Consider the following 23826-nt stretch of genomic DNA (forward strand, 5'->3'; position numbering starts at 1 on the left):
AAAGTGATATGTGCTGGGATGTTAAAAAGGGCAGCCCTAGCATGAGCTGAGGGGGATTTTGTCTTTGCCAAGTTTAATACTAGAACAATAACAGATCTAATAATAATAGTTTTAATGACAGATCACACCAGAGAAAGGAGTCTACAATAATGTTATGCTAAATAATACTGACGTAAACAATTGAAACCTTACTGCAAGACTTTATATTGACACAGAGGAAGTTTCTTTTCTTTTGTTGGTTTGGGGTTGTTTTTTTTAGATTACCTGAGACTTTGCTGCATTAAAATGCACTATCTGGTCCCATTAGAGATTTCCAATATAGTTACCGTCTTTTTCCTTTGCACCAGTACTGATGTAGACATTCAACCAGCTGATACATACAAATATGTTTTCAGTGGTCCTCTCGGTGATTATCTATACTCCTCTTAGAAGTAGGCCAGCAGGTCACCTGTATCAGGTCACGACCCACAACAGAAATAGCATTGCTGCCAAAAATAAACAGTTAAGACTGCAAACGGAGATTTAATAAAAACTTTATAGAATATGAAAAAGGTCTGGTGTATAATTCTGTGTCTGTTGTACATCATTTGTCAGGACAAAGTATACTGAAAACTTGATCGGTTTTATTATGTTGCGCTTGTTAATTTGCTCGTTTGCTCATATTGCTTATGTTCATACCTTTGCACTTTTTTCAAGACTTCATATGATACAATGTCCTTTAGGGCACAACTAAAGTTATTCATCCACATAATCCATGCATGAGAAATGAAGCATGACTCATAGCCTAAGGCATACATAAAACATAAAAAGAAGCTGTGCAGTGTGGGAGATCAATACCAAGTGACAACATTGCAATAAGCTTTCACGTGTTTAAACAACTACACTAACACGGCAGCAGCACAATGAGAAGGGTTTGCATTTTTATATATGTTATTCCTGCGGTTTTTGCCACAAACACAGTTTTCTCCAAGTTAAAAATCCATTTACAAGAGCTCACTGATGTCAAAGTCTTTTTTATACTCACTCGGATTCCTAAGCTGCCAACCCTCAGCTGTGTATGTCTCCCTACTGAAAAAGTAATAGTCTGGATCAAACCACTGGATATGTCTGCTGAACACTTGCAACATTTGCCATACTTTAATAAATCAACTTTGAATATATTTGTCAGCACTTGTAACATATACTATCACGAGACATAAAACGAATTGGATACTTAGAATCTTATGTGCTAGACGTGCCTCTCGCTTCTGTGTGTTTAGCCTCCAAATGAGTATTGTGTAAACATGAGAAAATGATTCATCCAGAACATTAATCTAATCGAAATCTTCTTACGTAATGTAAAATCAAAACAAAAAATTGGAAGTATGCTCAGATTACACTGCATGCTTGCATTCACTGGAATTCATACAATGCATGTACTTTGCTATTACGACTTGTCGGTGCCATTTTTGGCACAGTGCAAACTTACGAGTAGTCATTCTATTCTTGATGTGTCACTGAGATAATAACCCAGAGCCTTATCATGTTTCTTGGTGTATACAAAGTTTGACCATCATCCCCCCCTACATATTCAAAGGACTGAAGAAAAGACAACTCATTTTAAGTTAGGCAAAATGAAAGACAAAAGAATAACTGATAATGGGAGGGCAATTCTTGTGAAACTGCTGATAAAATCCTGCAGAAGTAATTAGCTGATGGAAATCAAATGAGTCTTGTGTGAGGCAGGCAGGGATCATAGCGTACATGCTGTGGATGCCAACAAACAGCAATGCCATTCGACAGATGGATCAGAGCACTCCTGACCTAAACTGGGCTAAAAGCTCAAGGTCACGTGACTAATGGATTAGTGTTAGCCCAGCTGAAGGAGGAGGTGGTTAGCAAGCATGTCACCACATGCTTCCTGATAACTTCCCTTTGAATGTGTTTCCCCTTTCTCTTTCACACTAAATCTCCCCTCATCCCTGTTTATCTGTAACTGTTATTACTACATTACTAAATGGCTGGGGTCACGTTCATTGACACACAGTTGGACCACAAGCAAAGGAACTTCTTACCCTCTTTCCATTCACGTAATTCTTCGGCGCACTCTCTTCCTCTGTTCATAGTGACAAGAAGCTCCACGCTTATCACGATCATTAGTGCATAATTGACATCTTTGACACCTCAGCTCTGACTCACCGACTTACTCAAATCAAAACCACTGCCCTATTATTCTCATTTCCAGCCACTCATGAGGTCAATGCTTAGAAGAAATCCTTTGTGATATCCTTCCTAACTAACCTCTCTACTTACATTAATGTTTTTTCTATACTTGTATGAAAGTGGGGATGGAAAAAGGGAGAGGCAAAGACAAGCTTAAGGATGCTTTGACCACACGGCACAGTTGGCTTACAGGACAAAACACTGAGTTTTCCTGTCTCCCCTGCTGCCATCCCTCTTGCATCATGGGTTCCTGTCAGGGACGGCGTGTACCAGCCAACTCATGCCTGGCCAACATGCCATATTTCCATGTCAATTGAATGTCTTCCTTTCCAAAGAAACTTAGGAAAAACTTCCATTCCTATGCACAATGCACAGGAGCAACGTAGGGAGCAGGCACATTGCACAGTTCTTGCCAACAGGGTTAAAGGCTAAAAATACTGACCACTATTTCCTGCAGACTGATTGAATTTTTTTCCATGACTGAAAGAGCAGAAATGGAAAAATGGCTAAAAATATTACAATTAATAGAAATAAGAATAATAATAAAACTAAAAATGACAAGGAAAATAGTCTTGAGTCATACACTGAGAGGCGTAAACATCAACAACATATGAAATACCAAAACATCCACAAATTATAAACGTAAACAAGTCATATCTCCACTTCCCTGCCTTTAGGGTTATGTTTTGAAATTGTTCTTTCCCAAATGCAAAGGAGCTAAAACGAGCAAAACAATTATGACAACAGCTGCTTTTTCACCAAATGATTCCAGCACTACTAAAAAAAATCACCTCGAGCCAATTTCTAAATTAAAATGAGGCACAAGCTACCAACTCCTGCTGCTGTACTGAGACGAGAGAAGTCAAAGAGTAGTCATAGTGTCTTCCAGAAGACATTATCACAGGAGGATGGTGGCATTATCACAAGGCTCAATTACTCCGAGCCACAAGAAGCAAAGGCAATGTCATCCCAGTTGTCAAGAAAAAAAAATTGTTACAGGTTTATCGAAGGCAAAAAATATGAGGTCTTACTGGAGCAACAAAGTGACAAAAGATAAGGGGATGGTATAATCTTTGCAGCTAAGCTCATCTGCAGCTCTTGAAAATGACACAAATACAACAAAGAAGCAGTGACATTTTAATGTTGTTTGCAAGACGCACAAACTGTAGACTTGGTACAAAAGGCATGCCTTTGGCAGCTTTGTTTTGACCTTTAAGCACTATCCTTTCATGCTTTTGGGAAATTAAATATCAACAGGAAAAGCAAACAGTGTCAAAAATGTTCTGTTTGACAGCAACAATTGGGAGAGCTGAAATGAAGTATGGAGGCACGCTCAAAATGTCCTTGCACCTTTTAAATTTGTAACTCAATTTTTATGTGAATATGGCAGGTAGTACAAAGCTGGCATAGAGCACTTATGTTATGGAGCAGCTTTTTCACCTATTTTCAGTCTGGTCCTTGTATCTGACCATTTTCAAAGTAATGTGTTGTTGTTTTTTGTTTTTTAAGGCACTTAACACTGACCTATTAATCATTCAAGCATAAAAAGGCACCTAACTCAAGGAATGAACCAGTGTTGCATCTACTCATAACAAGCAACTTAGTTAAATTATACCTTTGGGTACTTTGTTACTAGCAAAGTGCCTAAAGTTTGATCCCACTTTTTTCTTTCTTCAACACCAACAAGTTGATTCCCAACGAGCTATTAGCTATAAACTTGGTATATCTCTATGTGGTGTGCAGTGTGTCTTAAAAAAATTTGAGGAAAATAGATAAGTGCAAGATAAAAGAAGGCGTGACAGGCGTAAAAAAAATTACTGAAAGCAGATGATGTGTGATGTGTGAAGTGTCTACAGACATCAGGAAAGCACGGTGGAGGATAAGTCCTGGTTTGGCACTGCATTTAAACCAGTGGTGCTGGGGATCTCGTCAAAATTAATGGGAATTATGAACGTTAAAAATATCATCAGATTTTGATCCACTATGCAATACCATCTGGATTGCATCTGACTGGCAAATGCTTCATTTTTGAACATGACAATGATCCCAAATACACTGCCAATGCAGTAAAAGCATACCTCAATAGAAAACACACACACACACACACACACACACACACAGTGGAACACTATCAGTCATGGATTGGAATCCCGAGATCGTGGACATCAACATTATTTACGCAGTGTGGGATCATCTTGAAAGAGAATGGAACAAAAAGGCAGCCAACATTGAAAGAAAAGCTTTGGAATAGTCTTCGAGAAGCTTGGAGAATTACTCCTCAATACTACGTGAAGAAATAAAAAAGAAAGCTGCCTAAGAGAGTTCAGGCTGTGTTGACGAATAAAGATGATCATACCAAATATTGACTTTCAAGCTCATCAGAACTGTTTTTTGCTGGGGGGTTTTGTTTTCTTTTTGCCTTATGCACTGTGATTCCATTTATGTTTGCACGTTTCAGGAAATTGCTTCACCCATTTCCTTAAAAACAACAACAACAACTTAAAGAAATGAGGGGTAGCTCAAGACTTTTTTTTTTTTTGCTCAGTACTATGTGCGAGGCTGGAAGGGAGAGTTGACCATAGAGAAAACTTAAAGCTAACCATGACCGCGCGTCAAAGCCTGCCATTACAGCAGCGAAGATGAAATGGTTGCTTGCCATAAATAGAGCTTTACACCTTTAACGATATACAGGCATCAAAAAGAAGGGGGGAAAAACAGAGATAATATGCTGAGTAGTAGGTCAAGATGACAGCAAACTCACTGGCTCGACAGAGACGCTGTCAGCCCGAATTTAGAAATATTACTGGGAATGTTCGCGCGCGCAGGAGGACCTGCCTGTTGATTCATCCGCTTTAATAAAGCCCCAAAATTTAAAAAAATAAATAAATGTGGAAAAGTAGCCTACTCCAGCACAATTCATATCACTGGCATCCAAATTGATTCACAACGTCTGCAGACGGAGAAGCGCTGCCGCACTCGCAGTTTGTTTACAAAGCGCTGTCACAATATTCTTTCGCAACGGGCACCTTCAGTGGGACAAGGCGAGGACATTCACCTCTTCGGGGGGAGAAAAAGAAGCACGTTCAAGCGAATTAAACTGTCACACTCACCTCTGTGGATCGACTGAAGTTGCTGTCCTTTTTCATAAAATGTGGGGTGAGGCTGCAGAGACGTGTGCAACCTACAACATGGACCTCTCCGTCAGTCAGTTCCCAACAGTTCGCTTCACAGTTCACTGCGCGCGCTCTCTCTCTCTCTTTCTATCTCTCCCTCTGTGTGTGTGTGTGTGTGTGTGTGTTTCTCGCTCGCTGACAAACCACCCACTTCCGGCGGTTCTTGCACGTCTGTCAAGAGTAACAGTTTCTACTGATTTCTGCCCTGATGACGGATTTCGGGAGGTTCTGAAAGCGTTTTGACATTTTGTAAATACACACAAAATAAATCAGTTACAGCTGTGTTCTCCATGTTGAAACTTCAGATTTGTTATTTTATGTACATGTTTTATCGAGTCTGATTTTATAGCTAGGGTACTCAACACGGCGTTTAATTTCAACTTTGGAACAATGCTTTGGGCCACGGTACATATTGGATGTAAAGATCGCCTAGCTAAGAACCAAAAATACCAAAGGAAATAACAATAATAATCAGAGCTCTTCTCTGCTGCACATTATACGTGCAGATCCGTTGGTTAGATTTTGCCTAATCTCCCACACGATAATAAGTCTCCCACAAATTGAAGAATGGCGACACCTGCTGGTGAGAATTTAGCATAACGTTCTAAAAACAGCAACAACAAAGCGAAAGAAACCTTTAAAAACCCGCATATATTGTTAGCATCATTCATAGCTGTCTGTATTTTTAGTATAAGGGCTTAAATGAATATTTAAATGTACTTTTCTGAAACTAAACTGCCCCATACTTAACTAAATGTTTCTTTATTATCAATTTAACAGGCTGTGGTCTGAGAGGCTGAGACAAACAGGAGGTGGCAGAGACCAAAGATAAACCTGCCACAAATAATTAGAGGACAGTGTGGCCTCGGGGAGCCATCTAACAGAGAGCCACACATTATTGTGTGACACTAAATAAAGAAAACAGTGACATCAAGTGAACAGTTGCTCATCACTGAAGAACAAACACTTGTTCATTTTAAGTGTATCATAGCTACTTTATTTATCTCATAGATAAATAAGAAGTACCAAAATCCATATATTCATAGGTTACTGCATGTGAAATACTGTCTTTCAACTATTGGTCTGAAAATGCTGTGAAAATAATGTGTAAAAACCTTTAACATTTAAGTCATTCAGTTCTTTCTGTGTTTTTATTTCAAACAAAAAATAAAAGAAGAAGAAGGAGGAACTATCAGATAGTCTATCAGCTATACATTGATGAATACTTTCTTCTTAAAAATGATTTTTTTTTAAATCCAGTACATTAATTGTAAAGATGTACTTTGTTACAGTATTCTTTACCTATGACTTAATTTGAAAAATTCCAGAGTTTGCTTTTCAGTTGTGGCTGAGTATAATCTGAGAAATCCCCTGTGTGTGCCGTAGAAATTAATGGCTTCATTTTTTCACCTGCTTGTCAGAGTGTCATCATCTTTAGCACCCTCTCTCTCTCAGACAGACACAGACACACACACCAGCCACCACACATACAGCTTCATTGATTCTCCAGATTGACTGGCTGCGGTCCAGAATTGAAGGGTGACAGTTGCTTCCTGAGACAGCTGAGTCAGCAGCTGCTGTCGGTAATAGCTCTACATCGTAACGCCCCCTCCTCTCCTCAAACCAGCCTGTGTTCATTTCCTATCCTCAAGGCTAACCAAATATACACAAGACAGAGAGTAACCGAGTGTGACAGCATGGCAGAGACTTAGTGATCTACAATATACCTCCTTCCTTTGTTTGTTTTGCTGTCTCTCTCTCTGTTGTCATGTATTTGCAATTGGGCCCTTGGGAATCCAGGCAGTGGCAGGGCTGCTGTTCACATTGGTATTGTTACACTTGAAGATGCAAACAAAACAATGTGGGGTTTCCAGGCAGGGAAATCCAGCAATCATGTGCCGAGAGATCTTTCATCAAAGACAGAGTGAAAAACTCTCATATTGAAAATGGTAAGTAAAATAACAGCTCATCTCTCATGACTTCACAGAAGTCTTTTTTTATGGCTGCATAAATGTACAATAGGTTGCTGTTTGTTACAATTGTTAAAACCTACCTTGGCACAGTTTCATTAAAATATGTTCAGCCCTTTTTAGAATGGTTGCCTAAGTTTGTCTTATTTATTCATAGTGCGAAGCAAATAAATGCATCTAAAAGAAGGAAAGAAACATGAGTTTAAATATTTTGTCCAAATGGTTGTTTCAGATTTATTCATGTACACTAACCTACTTACACTCGATAAAGGAGTTCATCAAATGCATTTTGTTGTGTTTTTTTTTTCTTCATCAGAAGAAAGCTTCTCGGATGAGAGGTGAAACGTCTTCAAGCAACTTAAAGAAGTCCAGACGCTTTTCTTTGCAAGCTCCTTTGACTACAATGACCTGGATGACTGAGAACCTTCACAGACATATTTCATCAGAAGAGGGTTCAGCTGTTTGGAGATTTAAAACACTTATTTATTGTCTTTTTTATCTGGAGTTTGTCTTTGTTTCCTATGTTATTCTTGGTTTTCCTTTAATACTTGTACACTTTGAGTATATTTTCTGCAATGCCATCTTACTTGTTTGTGGGCCTTAAGCAGTTCCTGGAATTTTAAAGCCAAACTTATTGGACATTGAAATTGACGCGTAAACATGTTTTACATGTTTCCACTGTGTTGGGTGAGTTTTCTCTCTTTATCTGTAGTAGCTGGACTCATCAACTTTGGCTTGTGACTGTTTGAGTTGAGTTGAACACCATTAATCTAAACCATTGATAAATAATGTTTACATCAGAGTCTGTCCCTACCATCTGAAAGTTTCAGCAGTAAACAAGACTCATCAGGCCAATCTTCTGTTGCCCAAATTGTAGCCATGCTTCCCTGTTCTTCATGGGCAGGAGTGGCACTCAGTCTAGTCTTCTGCTGTTGTGGCCCATCTGCCTCCAAGTTTGATGTGTTATGTGTTATGTGTTATGCATCGCTTGATTTGGTGATCACTTGAGTTACCATCACCTTCCTATTACCTCAATGTATTGAGGGTATTCTCCTGTGACGTCTGGTATCAACAAGATATTTTTTCCCACAGAACTGCTGCTCACTGGATATTTTCTCTTTTTCAGACCGCTCTGTCTAAACTCTCGAGATGAGTGTGTGTGAAAAATCCCAGTAGATCAGCAGTTTCTGAAATACTCACATCAGCATCTCCTGCAGCAACAACCAAGAAACATTTACTTCCTTCCCCAATCTTACGCTTGATTAGCTTAACTTTAGTAGGTCATCTTGATCATATATATCTGCCTAAATAGTCTAAGTTGCTACCATCTGATGAGCTGATTAGATACTTGCATTAATGAGCAGCTGAACAGGTGTACATAACAAGGTGGCCAGTGAGTGTGTACAGCAATAAGAAAACTAAAAACTGATACACAATTCTGTAATGAAGGGTCTCTTTCATTTTCTCAGCAGAAATATGCTTACCAAGGTAGAGAGAAAGCATATTTGTTAGTAATTATAATAAGATTGAACTCTGTTCTCTTGAAATGTCCCAAGTTATAAAACTCTGACCTACAACCAATACACACAATAGTAGTACAGTGAAACACACGCAATTCAGTGGAAGTCAGCTTTTACTAACGCCTGCTTTTTTATTACACACATCTGTGTGTACTCCACATTCCTTCAGTCCTTCAAGATTGCTTTTATAGCTTACCCAGTCGATGCAGCATATACGCCTTTGTAAGTGCCCCAGTAAACTTATTACAAGCAGTTTAGTTCATGATTAAAAAACCTAAAGTTTAATTACAGAACAAACCTTTACAAAACACTAAACTATCAGTGTTTCTGAATCTGTCATGGTCATGGGTCTGTGACCCAGTGTTTATGTGTTTTTTGGTTTAATTCATATTCTTTGATTTAGTGTTATTCATGGTTCTGTTTCCTCGCTCTTCCTAGTTTAGTCATTTGTATTTCTAGTTTTTAGGTTCTTGCTCATTGAGTCTGTTCCCTTTTGTGCTCTGGTTGTCCCGTCTGTGTTCTCCCCAGCCCGTCATGTCTCTCGCTCAGTCTGTCTTGTATCCATGCCTGTTTCTCCCTCGGTTCCAGTGTCAAGCCCTTGTCTCTTACTCTATGACTCAGTGTGTTTCCTGTTTTATTTTGACAGTCTCTCATCCTGTGTTCAGTGAGTTCAGTTTTGCTTCCTCCCTCGCTCACTGTGTCTGATTACTTCCAGCTTGTCCCCTCCTGTTTCCCATCCTTTCCTTATCCTCTGTGTAATTATGTCCTCTGTCTTGCTCTGCTTGTTGTCATGTTGTTCACGTTGCTGTGTGTCTCCATGTGTCTTGTTACCCCTGCTACTCCCTTGCTGGTAGTTTCTAGTTTTCAGTTTCCAGTGTTCGGTTTTGTTTTCCTGCATATAGTATTTGAGTATTTTATTGCAGCAAATAAAAGCTGCCTCTTTCAGCTATCCCTTTGTGTTAGAGTCCTGCTTTTGGGTCCTGCCTCTGCCTGCCACAAATGTTAGAATCAATATTTCTGAAGCAGGCTGTATTGTTTATTTTAATAAATATGTTTTATTTATCTATCTATCTATCTATCTATCTATCTATCTATCTATCTATCTATCTATCTATCTATATATCTATATATAGACCCTGCTATTATGTGCTGGACTGTCTCAGGAGCATCTTTACACAGCCTGTCTTGAGGCACCGGTATATATTAGGTTATTTAGCAACAAATAAGTCAGCTATGAAAAGAGTATCTTAGAAAGGCAGAATGCCTCAGAAGCAAAGACGGGAAGAGGTGTACAAATCTGCAGAAAAGAGCATCAAACAATTTTTGAAATTGTCAATTTCAGAATAATTTCCCTGGATGTGAAATTGTGAATACTTTTAATATCTTCATAAGATTGCAAGAATCTGGATAAATCTGCATACCAGATTCAGTTTTGGATCCCTCTGATCTTCAGGCCCTCAGGGGGTACTGCAATAAAAACAGACAAAATTCTGTGTTGTAATCGCTGGAATAAGTCCAGAAATCATTGTCTGTGAACACACTTCACCACAACATCCATCTTTTTGGGACGAAGTCTCATTTAAAATAGACTGAGACAAAGTGGAAAATTGCTCTGTGGTCAGATAAATCAAAATCTGGAATTGTTTTTGGAAAAGAACGTCATATACTTGAGGAGAAGGATCATCCAGTTTTTTATCAGCGCTCAGTCCAAAAGGATACAGTTTTGATGCTAGCGGAGTGAAAGGTATAGACGGGTTTTAAAGCAACATACATTCCCATCCAGACACTGGTTTTTAGAGAAAGCCTTACATATTTCTAGGTGTTTGTAGGTGCTGAAATGGCTTGAGTCCAGATGTTTCACCAAGTGAAAAAAGTGATGTTTTATATATTCTACTGTGAATAAAATGAGTTTAAAAGATTGAATTGTTACTTACAATTTACACAGCAACCCAATGTTTTTGGAATTGAGGTTGCAGAACTGATCTGACTTTATTGGACAGATCAAAGTGAAAGGTATCCTTTCAAGTCTATGGTTATATTACTTGACTGTTTTTAGCGCCAACCTTTCTTTATGATCTTTTTTTAGAAAACCTCTGATGTTTCAGCAAGCACAAAGTGCCAAGTGCTTCATTTTTGGCACAATAACTGTGTGGACTTCTCAAGTGTAAGTGTTATTTTAGTTCAGGCAGGTGTGTGATGTGTAAAAAGGAGTTGGTGAAGGTTAAGCATAAAAATATCAGCTACAGAGATACCTGCAGCACTTCTGCAGGATATTAAACACCTGTCTGAAGCATTGTTCACATGCAATATAAAACATAAATAAAAGTAAAGATAGGGTAAAGACACCATCCATTGTTACTGGCTTCCTCAATTAGTCTTATAATGAAATGAAGGAGCTTTCCATGAACTATAAAGTAACTGTGGACAACTTACACTCATGTATAGATCAGCGTAGGCTGTTTTACTGGCATTCCTCCTTCAAACACAAACAACACTACTGGCTGAGGAGTAATTCATTAAAATGGTTTATTTACATTTTGAGCACAATGCCGTTTTCTCATTCTGTAACTCTTGCTGATAAAACTGCCAAACTGACAGCAGATTTACACTGTGGCAATAACAGGTGTAGTTTTGAGTTGTCTATTCCACTAAAAATACCACGCCAAATACTGAATGACCCCACCACGCATTGCACCCTGTGGTCTGACACCAAAATATCACAGTTACACAAAGCAAAATCATGTTGTGAAGGTTTACAGAGGGATTGCTGCTTGTGCTAGTCTTTCTGGCACCATTAATAGGCGCCTTCACTACAAGACAAAGAAACATGTGGCTTAAATTGTACAATATTAAAACGAAACCGTGAGCTGACAAAAACTGCATTTCATAACTTCTCACAATGCTAAAGGAGAAAAAAAAAAACTTTACATGAAAATAATTTCAAAATTGTCAGAAATTTCTTGTCTCTTTACACACCTCGATTGGCTGAAACAAATACAAGAAATATTCCAATTTGTGTAAAAAGCATAATGAAACAGAAACCGTTTTATACAATCAAGATAGGGAGAAACAACGACACCATGCTGCGTTTGGCAGGGACACTGAAAAAGCCTAGCTTATACAACAATTACTCTCATTACATTTTGTCATTCAAATAAAAGAAGACATTATTCATAATTTTTCTAAAAGTAAACAACCTATAACTCGTGCTTAAATGTTTAATGTAATTGAAAAAAAAAAGAAAAAAAATCTATTAATTATAAGGAGAACCATTAAAAAAAGAGTAAGTGCCAATTCTGTTTCAAAAGAAAACCTTCCAAGACCAACTGCCTTCCCTATTATGTGAAAGTGAGAAATTTTTACATAGAAAAAGAAACAAACTGTACAGGCACACTATGTGTGGAGAGAAAAATGAATCAAGAAATTCTCTAACATAATATGAAACCCAACAAAGAAGGAAGTGACTGAAGTACTCGATGACTTTTTTCACATAGGCGATGCTACATCCATTTCCAAAGTGAGTGAATCTGCAGATTAAATAAATAAACAAGAATAAAGCAATTAATATTTCAGCCAAATGAAGTACATTTATGCTTAACGATTAGGTCTTATAGTAAGAACATCTTTTGAACATGAGGACATTTTGGCAAGTCCAAGTCCTTTCAAAGGGTCTGACACATGGTTGTAAAGATAAATAAGTGTTGGGGTGAGCCCTGGAAATGTACAAATACAAATGTGTGTGTTTGTAGTACATGTAAGTAGACTCACCCATATGCCCTGGAGTAGCTTCAGCTTCGTTGTGCATCAGGGAGTCAAGGGTCCGGGGTGACATGGGGAACAGGTCACTGGTGTTTCCAGAGTTTGTGCTGTGAAACACAAACAGAGTAAAGAGCATAATATTAAGTACTATGCCTGGCGATGGCTACATAAATCAAATATGAAATACTATCTGTGGTAAGAAAAGTGATGAGGAAATGTGATGCAGCTATCAGAAGTTAAAAAAAAGGAGCTGTGATTCTGCTTTGATAAACAAAAGATGGGTTATTGGTTAAATAAGTCACTCCTGTCTCATCTCACTCTGGCAGATGATTTAGCATTGGCCTGTGAACACAATCACTGCAAAAGAGCAGGGCAAGGTATTCTGTTTTTAAATGTATATAAACAGCATAGGTCATTAAATGCATTTTTTTTTTTTTGCTTTAAACCAGGCAGTACTGTGCTCAACTGAACAGAAGGCAAACTGAACGGATGTTAATGACAACTAAGGATTAAGTGGATCGAACAGGCCACAGTCTTTTGTTAAGGCTTCACAAGAAACAAAGTCCTCTTTTTGTCTTTTTTCTCCCACCAAACTCACTTCAGCCTTGTCCATTTTATCATGGAACTCACTTTGAATGTTTTACCTTTTTATATTATTTGAATCACTTGTCACTCAAACTATTATAACATCTAATTCAGACCGTTTAAGCCCTAAAAATAATGTGGATGAGGAATGATAAAGAAATGCCTGCAGGAAACAAGAGTATGGGGTGAAATAAGTGAAAGACTAATGAAAGGCAGGGAGCTACTTTTGTACTAGAACTAGGAACAATGCCTGTATGTTGGACTCAAAAATAGGAATTATGTAGGTGACATTACTACCCATCAAACACACAAAGTGACAAAATGCACACACAGCCCTACATGCCAACTCCCCCCGAGTGGCCTACCCTGGGAATCCGTTCCCAAGCAGCTCACTGTCCGGCAAGTCCATGAAGACGGAGGGACACCTACGGAGACAGGTCAGGATCTCACTGAGCAAACCTCACCATCAAACCTACTAATACAAGGCGGATGACCCGTTTCTACATTCCCTCGTGTCTGTCAACCTCACTCTATAAAACTCACCTGCAGCTAACGTCCAACTCCTCTGCCTTTCTCATTTTGTGCTCATCTCAGACATTCAGGAAAGATTTGATGATTGTCAATAAATATTAATCGCGAATACTGAATATTCTAAAATGGGAATTCCATTCATGTTGTTTCCCTGCTAACTGGTAGAATTACAAATTTAGAAGTTTAAAATGCTTCTTTGTGCTTCCTTTCGTTCATCCTTAAGACTTTAATGTATATTTTGAGGTCTAAATATGGTCTAACAAACAGCAACATCAGTTGTGATTAGGGATGGGTATTGTTTAGATTTTGCCCAACTGTTATCAGTACAGTGAACACCTCTTTGAAGCAAATGCTCTAAACCCTAACCATTAGAGATTAATATTAATCAACAAATCTACGAATACACAGTTAGCTGGGTTGTGGTTCCTTTTTACAACTTCTCCATTATTCTATACTGAGTTATAATGAACTCTATATGTGAGCTCTTTGCTGCTGATGTATTGGCATATCTGCTTTCTTGTACTTACGGTAATGAGCACTTTCCATATCAATTCTAGTGAAAATGAATGCTTAAATTTCCCACCCCCATCACTAATACGCTATCTGTGGGTGTGTGTGCACAGTTCTGGGGCTGCCCCTGCCCTTCATTTATAGATTCCAAGGAAGAGAGCTCTCTTCTCGCTTGGGACTACAACACGTGATAATCTCTCCAGAGAGAAGAACTGACAACATTACAGGTTATTGATACTTTACGCTCAGCACTGGTGCCCATTTAATACCATATTTTGGTACCCATCCTTATATATGATAAGAGAAAAATCCATACTAAATATTTGGAAATGGCCAGTGAGTCAGATGATGGCGTACAGAAAGTGTGAGACATGGCTATTCGCATGTCGAAAATGAAAATAAATTACTTTCACATGTGCTCAGTGAATACACAGCCAGATGGCCCATGTACAAAGTCAGTCTAAGCCATTTCCCTACAGAATCTAATACCTGGATTCACAACCCCTTTTCTGAACATTATGATTACTCCTTCCTCCTCACACTGAGAGTTAAAACCTCTATGTAGTTTTTTTCCCCTGAACATTTGATTAACATTTGCCACATGAAACATTCTGAATCTGTGTCTTAATCAGGAACACTCAGTCTTCACAAAAGAACACATCAACAGGAAGTACAAAGAACTAATATAAGCGGTGGTCACTGTTTGGCATGCGACCATCCTGTAAACATTATCACTCTGAGATACGGAAGAAGGGAGTGGAAGATACTTACGGGGTAACGCAGATGAACTTTGTCTTCAAATAAGGCTGAATAGCTGTTAGGGAAAAAATTGGAGAAAATAATGAGCACTATTAAAAACAAAACAAATAGAAAAAACACTTGCAATGCTGTTATAAACATACTGAGCAATATGTTTGAGTTTCTTTTTAACTAAATAAAGACTACGAAGAACAAGGCAGTAACTTACTGCTCGTTGAGTCTCCTCCCATCTCGGCTTCAGGAGCTGCTTCTGGCCTGCAGTATTTCCCAAAGGCTTCCTCTTTGGGAATTTCAGGATATAGGTAGACAAGAGGTGAAACCAGGATATTGGTGGCATCCATAATCTTGTAGCCCATGATGATGTCAGCAAACGACATGCTGTTGAGCTGCTGCTTGGTGTAAGGCTCCACTGACTGGATCTGGGTCTTTCCTATACAAACACAAGAAAGTTCAACATCACAACAAAAAGAGCACATGAAAAAAAAAGATCATCAAAACAGCACGAAGTTCTGAAATACTCACCACTGATGTCTTTCTCTACCCATGTAAAGGTGATGCCCCCCTCCTTGCTGCTCTCGCTGAAGCGCAGCAGAAAGGTACCGGGAGGTTTTGGACTCAGAATAGCTCTCTCTCTCTCCTTACTGATAAAACCCATGATATACCTGTAGACATATGAAGAAATGAAAATACTCTTAACCCTGTAACACCAAGTTTGTAATATTTAAAACAGATTTCTTTTTGTCAGAAAAACCTAAATAAATTGCACAAAAACACCAGCTATATTAAAAAAAAGATACCAATTAAAACATGTATGCACTAATTTATAATTAATATTTTTGTTTAAATGTGTCATAAGGTTAAATGATACACTCCAGTATCAAACATTTTGAATTTTCTGGCAATCATTTCATGGTTCAGGCTTCACGGCTAAAAGAAAGTCTTTTCCATGTCAAAAGAAATTTCTAATATGAAAGGAAGGTAAAAGGCTTGACTGTAAACAAAGCATGACCTCTCACCCTTCATTCCACAGTGCAAGAATGTACTTTTTCACCAGGTCAATAATGTTGTCAAGCCACACCCAGAAGGAGAAGCCTTTGCCTGCCATGTTTTCCTGTGAAGTGGAAGAAAAAATAAATAAATCATAAATCATCAATAAAATATCACTAACAATAACACTGAACAATTTAGTGCCATTTCTTGTAGTACCTTACAGAACTTGGCCCAGGTGATTTGGCATCCAGAGTAGTTGACACATGGTCCTATATAGATAATTCAAGAATTAAATCAGATTCATAAAGAATCGTGAAAAACTAAAAAGACTTTGATATTTTAGGGCTTGTCATCAAACCTAGTAATTTCTCAGCCAATGTGGTGAGCTGTTCAATGGTCAGGCCTCTCTTGGTGGTGGAAGAGAACTGCCAGCTCAACACCTCAGCCACCTGGTCCCATGTCCCCACTGGAGGTTTGGTGAAGAAGTTCACGTTCTGTGCAAAGAACCGCCAAGGCAAAATGTTTTGAAAACATATACATTTCCTACTTTCTACTCAAACAGATCTTCAACTCCATTGAGTTAAGATCCACCTCATGCAGAGTTTAGTCCCTTTCCACCAGAGGGTGCTGTCTTACCTTTGGGTGGTTAGTGAGCATGTTGTACCACAGGATTGAAGCCCAGGCATTTGGCATCTGGCAGATGTTTGATATAACTACCACAGGCAGGGAATGGGTCTGCAAAAACATGGTGTGTGTAACAAAAAAACAACATCCATCATCCAAATGTTATTTATACATGATATTGTTTGTCATATATTTTATTAGCTATTAAAAAAATAAATAGACTTAAAAGTTAATTTAATTTTAGATTAGGATTAACGCATTACTAAAAGATCTGCAAATTCAAATAATATGATTCTCTAACAAATCACAATTTGCATCAGCGTAAATCTTCAGTGCCAGTGACCCTGCCATTAACTGTGGGCAGGTCAAAAAAAGGGCAAACAGAAGAAACTTTGTGTTTTCAGAATCAGTCCCTGTAGAAGCAGTGTTGATGAAGGTGACTGGAGGCGGACGACTTCATAAATGACTAACTTGTCTGGTGACTAACTTTGTATTGGGTGTCATATAACAAAACTGCATTGTGCTTCGGGAGTGTTTCGAATTTTGCTGATTATTAGTGTTGCTTGGGTTAATAATGAAAGCAGAAATATGCTCCATTTCATGACACACAGTGGCAGTACTCACCTCCAGATCTATCTTCAGGCCCTGGTGATAGACCTCTGTTTCAAACGTGATAAGATGCAGTTCCTCAGTGACAATCAGAGAGGCCTAGAAAACAAAAAAAAACAACCTACTTAAATCTCTTTATAAAACTATATGTATACGAGATAAAGAGGACTGTTAATTACAGGTTAAAGCAGAATTTTTCACATGCTAAATACAGCTAAGATTCAGTAACGAGCGGTTTGTTCACTACATTACACAAGTCCAACAAGAAATAGGACTTACATCGCTATTGGTCCGTCCACCATTACCACACCTTTGTTCTCGCAGGGTCTGCAACAAACAGGAAGTCAGTGCTCCACAGAAGGCCTTTATCAGATTACTTCATAGCTTTCAACCGGTAAAACGTTTGACTCACCAAGTGTTTAAACTCTGCTGACAGGCTGCCATTGTTGGACTCCTCCATGTTCATAACTTTTGTGTTAGTACCGAGGATGTTAAACTTTCGTGATCTAATAAAATCATAGTAGAGCACAAAGTAAGAACCTTTTCTAAAATACTACACATTAAAAGCTCTGAGGTTTGAACGTTTGTTTTTAAAGTCTTACCCTCGAATTGCAGCCACATCACCAGATTCCCTGAAAAATAGAGATGCAATGAGTAAAGCAGTAAATTTGTTTTGTCTTTCTATCCTAGTGATCAAAACTTAACAGAAATGTTGGATGATAAAAATATATAAATAAACTCACTTATCAATGCAAACTTTAATTTTCAGCTGGTAATTGAGCTCAGGAAACTTTACCAGTAACCTTTAAAAATTTGAGAAAAGAGACAAGACAGAACAAATTCATCCACTCATTAAAATGACTGTTACACTTCCCGTTATACAGGACACAAAAAATGTTGCAATAAAATGTATAATCCCAAGTATAAAAATGTACAATCCAGTGTTGTAATCCTGACTCTCACCTGACTTTATTTGTGAACTGCACGCCTGTTTTGATAACCAGAGGTCTGTCCGGATGCATGGGCATGCAAGGCTGTCTTTCAACCACAAAAGCACTATGACACAGAAGCATCACATCAATACATGATGAGCAGTGTTAAAGGTATAAGTTCCCTAAGTAGTAATTTAAAATTTTTCTGAAATTTCACATTTAAAAACTGTGAGAGACTATGGGAAGCCTTAAACAAGTCAATAACTTAAATCAATGCAGATCAAGTTAAGACAAAAATCTAAGTAGATAAACATCAAATGTACCTCTTCATTAGGTTTCTGAACAAGTCCACAATTTTCTCCTCAAGTGCGGGCCGGTGCTGAATGATGGGGTCTCCTTTGTAGGACACCTTCTGTTGGAGCTCTTCCAGCTTCTTGATTTGCTGACGAATTTGGAGCTGGGACTCAGCCAAGGATGTAATCCTGATTAAAGTAATAATACAAATTGCAAATCAGACACTTGTCTATATGAAGGGAGTAAGAAGAGCAGAGACCAAAGTCCACAGTCACTTGGCCAGAATCATTAATTTATGATGTGAAACCTACTGCGAACATATCTAATAATAAACAGTCAATGATTAATCTCTGCACCAGTTTCCAAGTTTACCAAGTTTCAAGGCGATCGAGACAGATGTTTGGAGGGCCTCCAATACAAGCAATCTGCTGTCTCCTCTTCCAGTCAGCCAGTTCTTCATCTGTCAGGTTCTTCTGTACATAGTCCATGGCAGTCAACAAGCCTCCCATCTCCGTAACAATTTGCTATAACAAAGCAAACACAGCACACATTAAACATTGGCATAAAGAGTTATAATCCATCTGTGGTCCAAACTTTGTACCACTGTTAAAGATTCAAACAATGGCTGTGTTAATATTCAGCTTTAAGACTAAGATTATTCTTTACTATCATTCAGCTAAACATTTAGATGTTTATCAATCTTGTATATAATTTTATAATTATAATTATAATTTTTAGCCAAATTTCTATTTTCACCATTGATGAATGTAACTAGCAGTAGTTGCTTGTTCAGTACACTGCTGTCTAGCAAAATTTAATGGTCAACATATGTGCAGCATGCACAACTAAGGGACATTTGGTTTCACAGATGCAATGCCACATCTATTGCTTTTTGTGCTAGCCAGCAAACTTAAACTGGGTGTGCCCGCTTAAGTCTAGAGGTGTTGTTTCATTTCGATCTAATTACTTCCTAAAATGCCTCTTTATATATTTTTGCACGCCCTGAAATGTACAAATACAAAGGTTTCCCTTTATAAGGGATTATAATGTGTTTCGAATACTCTTGTTTTATAGATATTACCTAAAGCACTTGACATAACACATGCTTAAAATCAATAAAGTTTAAAAACCCACCCTCCTGAGCTGATCCAGGGCGCTCAGCATCTGCTCGAGCTGGGCCATCTTCTGCCTCGTTGCAGCTGCCTGGCTATTTCCATTTAGATCCTGGGACAACTCTGGGAAGAAGGTGAACGGGTCACCGTTAAATTAACTTTTAGCTGTTAATACAGGCAACACAGCTAAGAAAATCACATCAAAAATATAATAAGATAATTATACCTCCTTGGCTTTTTAGGGTCTTGTAATTGAAATCAAAGTCATCTTGCAAGTTTTCAAGCATTTTCATCTTCTGTTCCATATCCTGTGGAGAAATGGGTGATAATGTACATACATTTATGCCAAGAAAGACCAATTACGTAAATATGCAGTAAGTGACTCTTTAATGGGAACTAACCTGGACTCGCTTCCTGATGTCTTGAAGATTGTGCTCCAGTATCTGCTGCTTCTCTGTCACTACTGTTCCAGTGGGATGGGCTGCCTGGCCATCCTGCAAGAGAATAAAAGATATACTACGTAGAGCCATTGTACTAACTATATACACCATAAAGTCTGAAGCTAGGTCAATATTGCTGTATGAACCTGTGTAGCAGAGGTGGCAGTCTGCAGCAGCCTCTGTTCTTCCCACAAACAGCGGGCAACAATGCGAGCAATATCCATCGGTTTCTCCAAGTACTTGCTCTGCAGATGCTGTTTAATCCTGCGAAGGTTATGCTGGTAGAGCACGTTGTTCTCTTGCAGGAAACGGCTGTACTGCTGATCTATTTCTCCCAAGAGGTTGTGGAACACCAGTGTAGCATGTGACTCCTTATTGGCAGCGTAAGCCCTTGTAAACGACAGGTAAAGTGATCAGTATGTGCTCATTTCTAATTTTTCCTCATACATTAAGGTCAAACTCATCCCCATTTGCCACAAGAATGAGTACTCGGGTTAACAAGCATACTGACACATTATATCAGAGGGCTCCGATTCCTGTGGTGGTGTTATAAGGAAAGAAGAGGGTGATAATGAATAAATAAAAACTTTTTTAAAGCCAAAAAACATTTTGGAAATCATAATGAGTGGCCATCTCCCAATCCAAAGGGAGAGAAAATTACATGAATTAAAATGTAATTTCACAACAGAGCCTAGAAATGTAATTATTTCTTACCAGTCCTGACTCTCAATCCAAGGCGCAAGAAACTGTCGTAACTCCATGGGGAAGCTGTCACTGTACAAGTGGTAGAGTTGCTCCAGGTACCTGGTCTCCAGCTGCTGTAACTGGTTCCACTGGGCCATCTTGACACTCACCTCCTTTGGCCTACATAAAAAATATGAGTGAGACAACATAAATTCTCCGAAAATTCTATGAAAATACAAACTGATAATACATACTGCCACAGTTCCTGATAGAATCAGTAAAACTAACTGTAGGGAAATAGCTAAATATCACATTTTCTCTGAAAACAATGTCAGGCCCATACAGGCTTCCTATTCAGTACAGTCACTTCCTGTTCACCGAAACACTACGCCTCCACCAAGAAATTTAGGCCAACATGAACAGCTGTCAACTCCCTGAGCAGACAGGAGTTAATGATCTTTGGTGGTAACTTTGCCTCGAAGGTATGTCACTGCACTTTCTGTACTTTGCAATTTGAGTAATAGTGTTTCATTTGTTTTCAATCACCTGATATCAGATATAACTCTTATCTAGGTTATGTAACTATAACTTTTCCATCAGATCCACTTGAGAAGTTTTCCTAGCCTTCTCACATTTTCAGCTAAAGGTTACACCATTCCCTGAAGAATTTTCTACTGTACACTAACAATAACCAGATATTCAATAAATCAAAAAGGAAGCCATTTCCTTTGTTTAATCCTTTCATAACATGTTGGATAGTGTTGCAGTAACATCATTCCACTGAATGTGTGTACTGTGTTCTCTAATACACCTAAAGTTCGACTCTAAATATAGGCAGAGACGTTTAACAAAGCTTTCATGCTTGGTAGCTGCTGACACAGAAATGTACTTGACAAAAAACAAAACTTCACTTTCTGTTTCCAAATGTAAAGATTTTCTCCTGCTGACAAAGCATAGCACCGAAATAATGCTGTTCATGTCTGAACAGGTTAAAACACGGACCTGAATTTCCATCTGTCAAGGTATTAGCATTATTCAAATCAACACTACATAGGTTCCATATTCATACACATGGAGGTGAGTGCCTTCGCAAAAGCGTCATTTTAAAACACCAACAGAAAGTGGATTTCCCAACATTCATTGAAATTAGTGTTCAAGGAAAGCCACTAGTTTCGGTAAAACCCTCCAAAAAACAAAATCACTAATATGCTCACTAACCCTCACTAATATTGTGTTGCTATTTTAAGCAGTGAAGGCAGATAATTAACTGTCCCACAAATGTTGCATTTTTCATATGACCCATGTTCCTCTTTCCACATCATATGAAAAAGATGCATTCATGCATGGTGTAGATTTCTGGGCATGTAAAAACCCTGAGAGGATCAAACCAAAGAATAGGCAAGTCTTTATCAGCTCAATAAACAACAACAACAATAAAACAGTATTTCAAGTGTTAACCATGATCCTTAGGCACAGTTGTAGGTTTATTGTGTAACCTACTTATCCTGTTTCTCCTGAAATGGCTGGACTATTTTTGACATTTACTAAGCCCTTCTGTGAGATCTCTGCAGAATTATACATGTACAGTTAGAAAAATAGTTGTGTTTTATTTTTAATCAAGAGTAACTTTAGACAAGCAGCTTGTTTATGTCAGATGAAAGGAATCTAAACAACCTATCTGTTGGTTGCATAACTTAAGACATTTTGCTTAGGTCTCACACATTTTGTGTTCCTTTTCTTTTCACACCTCTATCAATGTCTGAGCTTTAAAACTAAATCTGAAGCTCTCAAATTAAAATCCACAACTCAGAATTAGTTATCATAAATAAACCTGTCTACCCAGCTTGTCCACTGCCCTATGCTCGGAAGTAAGTGGCACAAACAGTGCCAAGCAAAGTGCCATTCATTAAAACTCATACCTATGATATTCCAGGAAGCACTTCCTTGAGACAACAACGAGAAACAGTAAGCATGTCAACCTTCACTGGCAGTGGATGAAAACAATAGTACAACTACATGTGTTATTAGGCAAAAATAAATAAATAAAATACTGATTGATTATGATGTGCGTCCATATTCAAAACTCGTCAAAAGTTAATAATCTGTAACTCACTGTCCCCAATTAAAGCCTAATTTATTGAATGCGAGCCTTGAATCATAAGGCTAGGTAGTGGGTGTGCTGTCCAACTGATGGCATGGTGATGGGCGTGACAGCTTAAAGAAAACAGAAAGGACTGAACTCAATTTTCCTCGGTCCAAAGGGGCATCTCGTTAAAGCCCACCTTCCCTTTTTAAAGCATATCAGATGTACTGCCATTATTAAACGAGGCGTTAGAGAGTAGACGAGAAAAATAGAGCACACAAACACAAAAACGCTTAAATATTACGTCTGTAATATACATTTTACAAGAAACGAGCAGAACTGTAACACACTTAAAAACGTTATTACCACTTTAATAAATGATGTATCACTGTGAGCAGAGGGGGTTTCTCCAACGTGAATAACTAAGAACCTATAAAGTACTGCAAGTCTACCCCAGCAGCGTTATCGATATTAGAAGTAGACGTGCATTAACATTACGTTAAAAAATATAAAATTTACACCAAAAGCAGAAGTCGATTTATATTTGCTTACCTGGCTCGATGCCACTTATTTAGAAAGTTTCTCCGCCAAAACAGTAACCCTTCTCATAAAACACACTGACGATAACGGTCAGTGGCAACTTTCGTAAAGATTTTACCCACAAAAACGAGGGAAAGCGCTCGAAAAAAAACCCGTAAGTCTTTATATTCTCTTCCCAACACGAGAAACGCTTCTTCGTCGCAAGAACGGATCTTTCAGTCAACCCATCCCCTACATTGCAGACTTTCCAGCCAGCCAAACTCCTTAAACTATTTTACTGACATTTCCAGCCGCCAATAGTGGTCTTCAACTCTGCTGTCACCAATCACAATGCAGCTTATAAGCAAAGGAGGCGGGACACTAGCTTGAGGTTGGTTGAGGAGGTCCGCTGTATCGCTGTCGCAACTGAGCTGTTCTTCTCTGAACACCCTCCCCCGGGTAAGCCATAGAGTATACGTTTACGCTGGGTAGCATCGGAGGGAGCACAAACATTTTCACGGAACAGCCAG

The 23826-nt window shown here is 38.5% G+C and overlaps 2 protein-coding genes across 4 annotated transcripts in view; both read right to left on the bottom strand.

Moving 5' to 3' along the window:
• The window catches only part of stat5a (signal transducer and activator of transcription 5a), a 58575-nt gene extending 53092 nt beyond the window's left edge, over positions 1–5483 (bottom strand). For both annotated transcript variants that reach the window (XM_085156054.1, XM_085156055.1), the window contains exon 1: positions 5313–5483. The gene's annotated coding sequence lies outside the window, so the exon portion shown is untranslated. The remainder of the gene's footprint in view (positions 1–5312) is intronic.
• A 5891-nt stretch (positions 5484–11374) lies between these two features.
• Positions 11375–23562, bottom strand: stat3 (signal transducer and activator of transcription 3 (acute-phase response factor)). 2 transcript variants are annotated; one of them, XM_085156056.1, is made up of 24 exons: positions 23330–23562; positions 20725–20874; positions 20157–20400; positions 19972–20064; positions 19797–19878; positions 19593–19693; positions 18831–18982; positions 18488–18646; positions 18196–18288; positions 17976–18035; positions 17835–17864; positions 17645–17738; positions 17512–17559; positions 17248–17331; positions 16636–16734; positions 16358–16493; positions 16216–16268; positions 16026–16120; positions 15532–15671; positions 15218–15439; positions 15022–15064; positions 13575–13634; positions 12634–12731; positions 11375–12392 (listed from the first exon to the last, which is right to left on the bottom strand). In XM_085156056.1, the coding sequence occupies exons 2-24, from the start codon at positions 20850–20852 to the stop codon at positions 12352–12354; spliced, it is 2355 nt and encodes a 784-aa protein (XP_085012182.1). In that variant the 5' UTR covers positions 20853–20874; positions 23330–23562; the 3' UTR covers positions 11375–12351. The 2 variants fall into 2 exon arrangements, with proteins under 2 accessions (XP_085012182.1, XP_085012184.1); XM_085156058.1 differs by lacking the exon at positions 13575–13634.
• Positions 23563–23826: the final 264 nt, after the last annotated feature.

The sequence above is a fragment of the Neolamprologus multifasciatus genome, chromosome 4 (genome assembly GCF_963576455.1).
Source record: "Neolamprologus multifasciatus chromosome 4, fNeoMul1.2, whole genome shotgun sequence".
In the NCBI taxonomy this organism is placed as follows: Eukaryota; Metazoa; Chordata; class Actinopteri; order Cichliformes; family Cichlidae; genus Neolamprologus; species Neolamprologus multifasciatus.

Excerpts from the sequence above, each read along its gene's own strand:
- stat3 (XM_085156056.1), bottom strand. The coding sequence starts at position 20,852 with ATGGCCCAGTGGAACCAGTTACAGCAGCTGGAGACCAGGTACCTGGAG. Across the intron at positions 17,739-17,834 it reads GATGTGGCTGCAATTCGAGG|ATCACGAAAGTTTAACATCC; the intron begins GTAAGACTTTAA and ends TGATTTTATTAG. Across the intron at positions 16,735-17,247 it reads GCCTGAAGATAGATCTGGAG|ACCCATTCCCTGCCTGTGGT; the intron begins GTGAGTACTGCC and ends ATGTTTTTGCAG.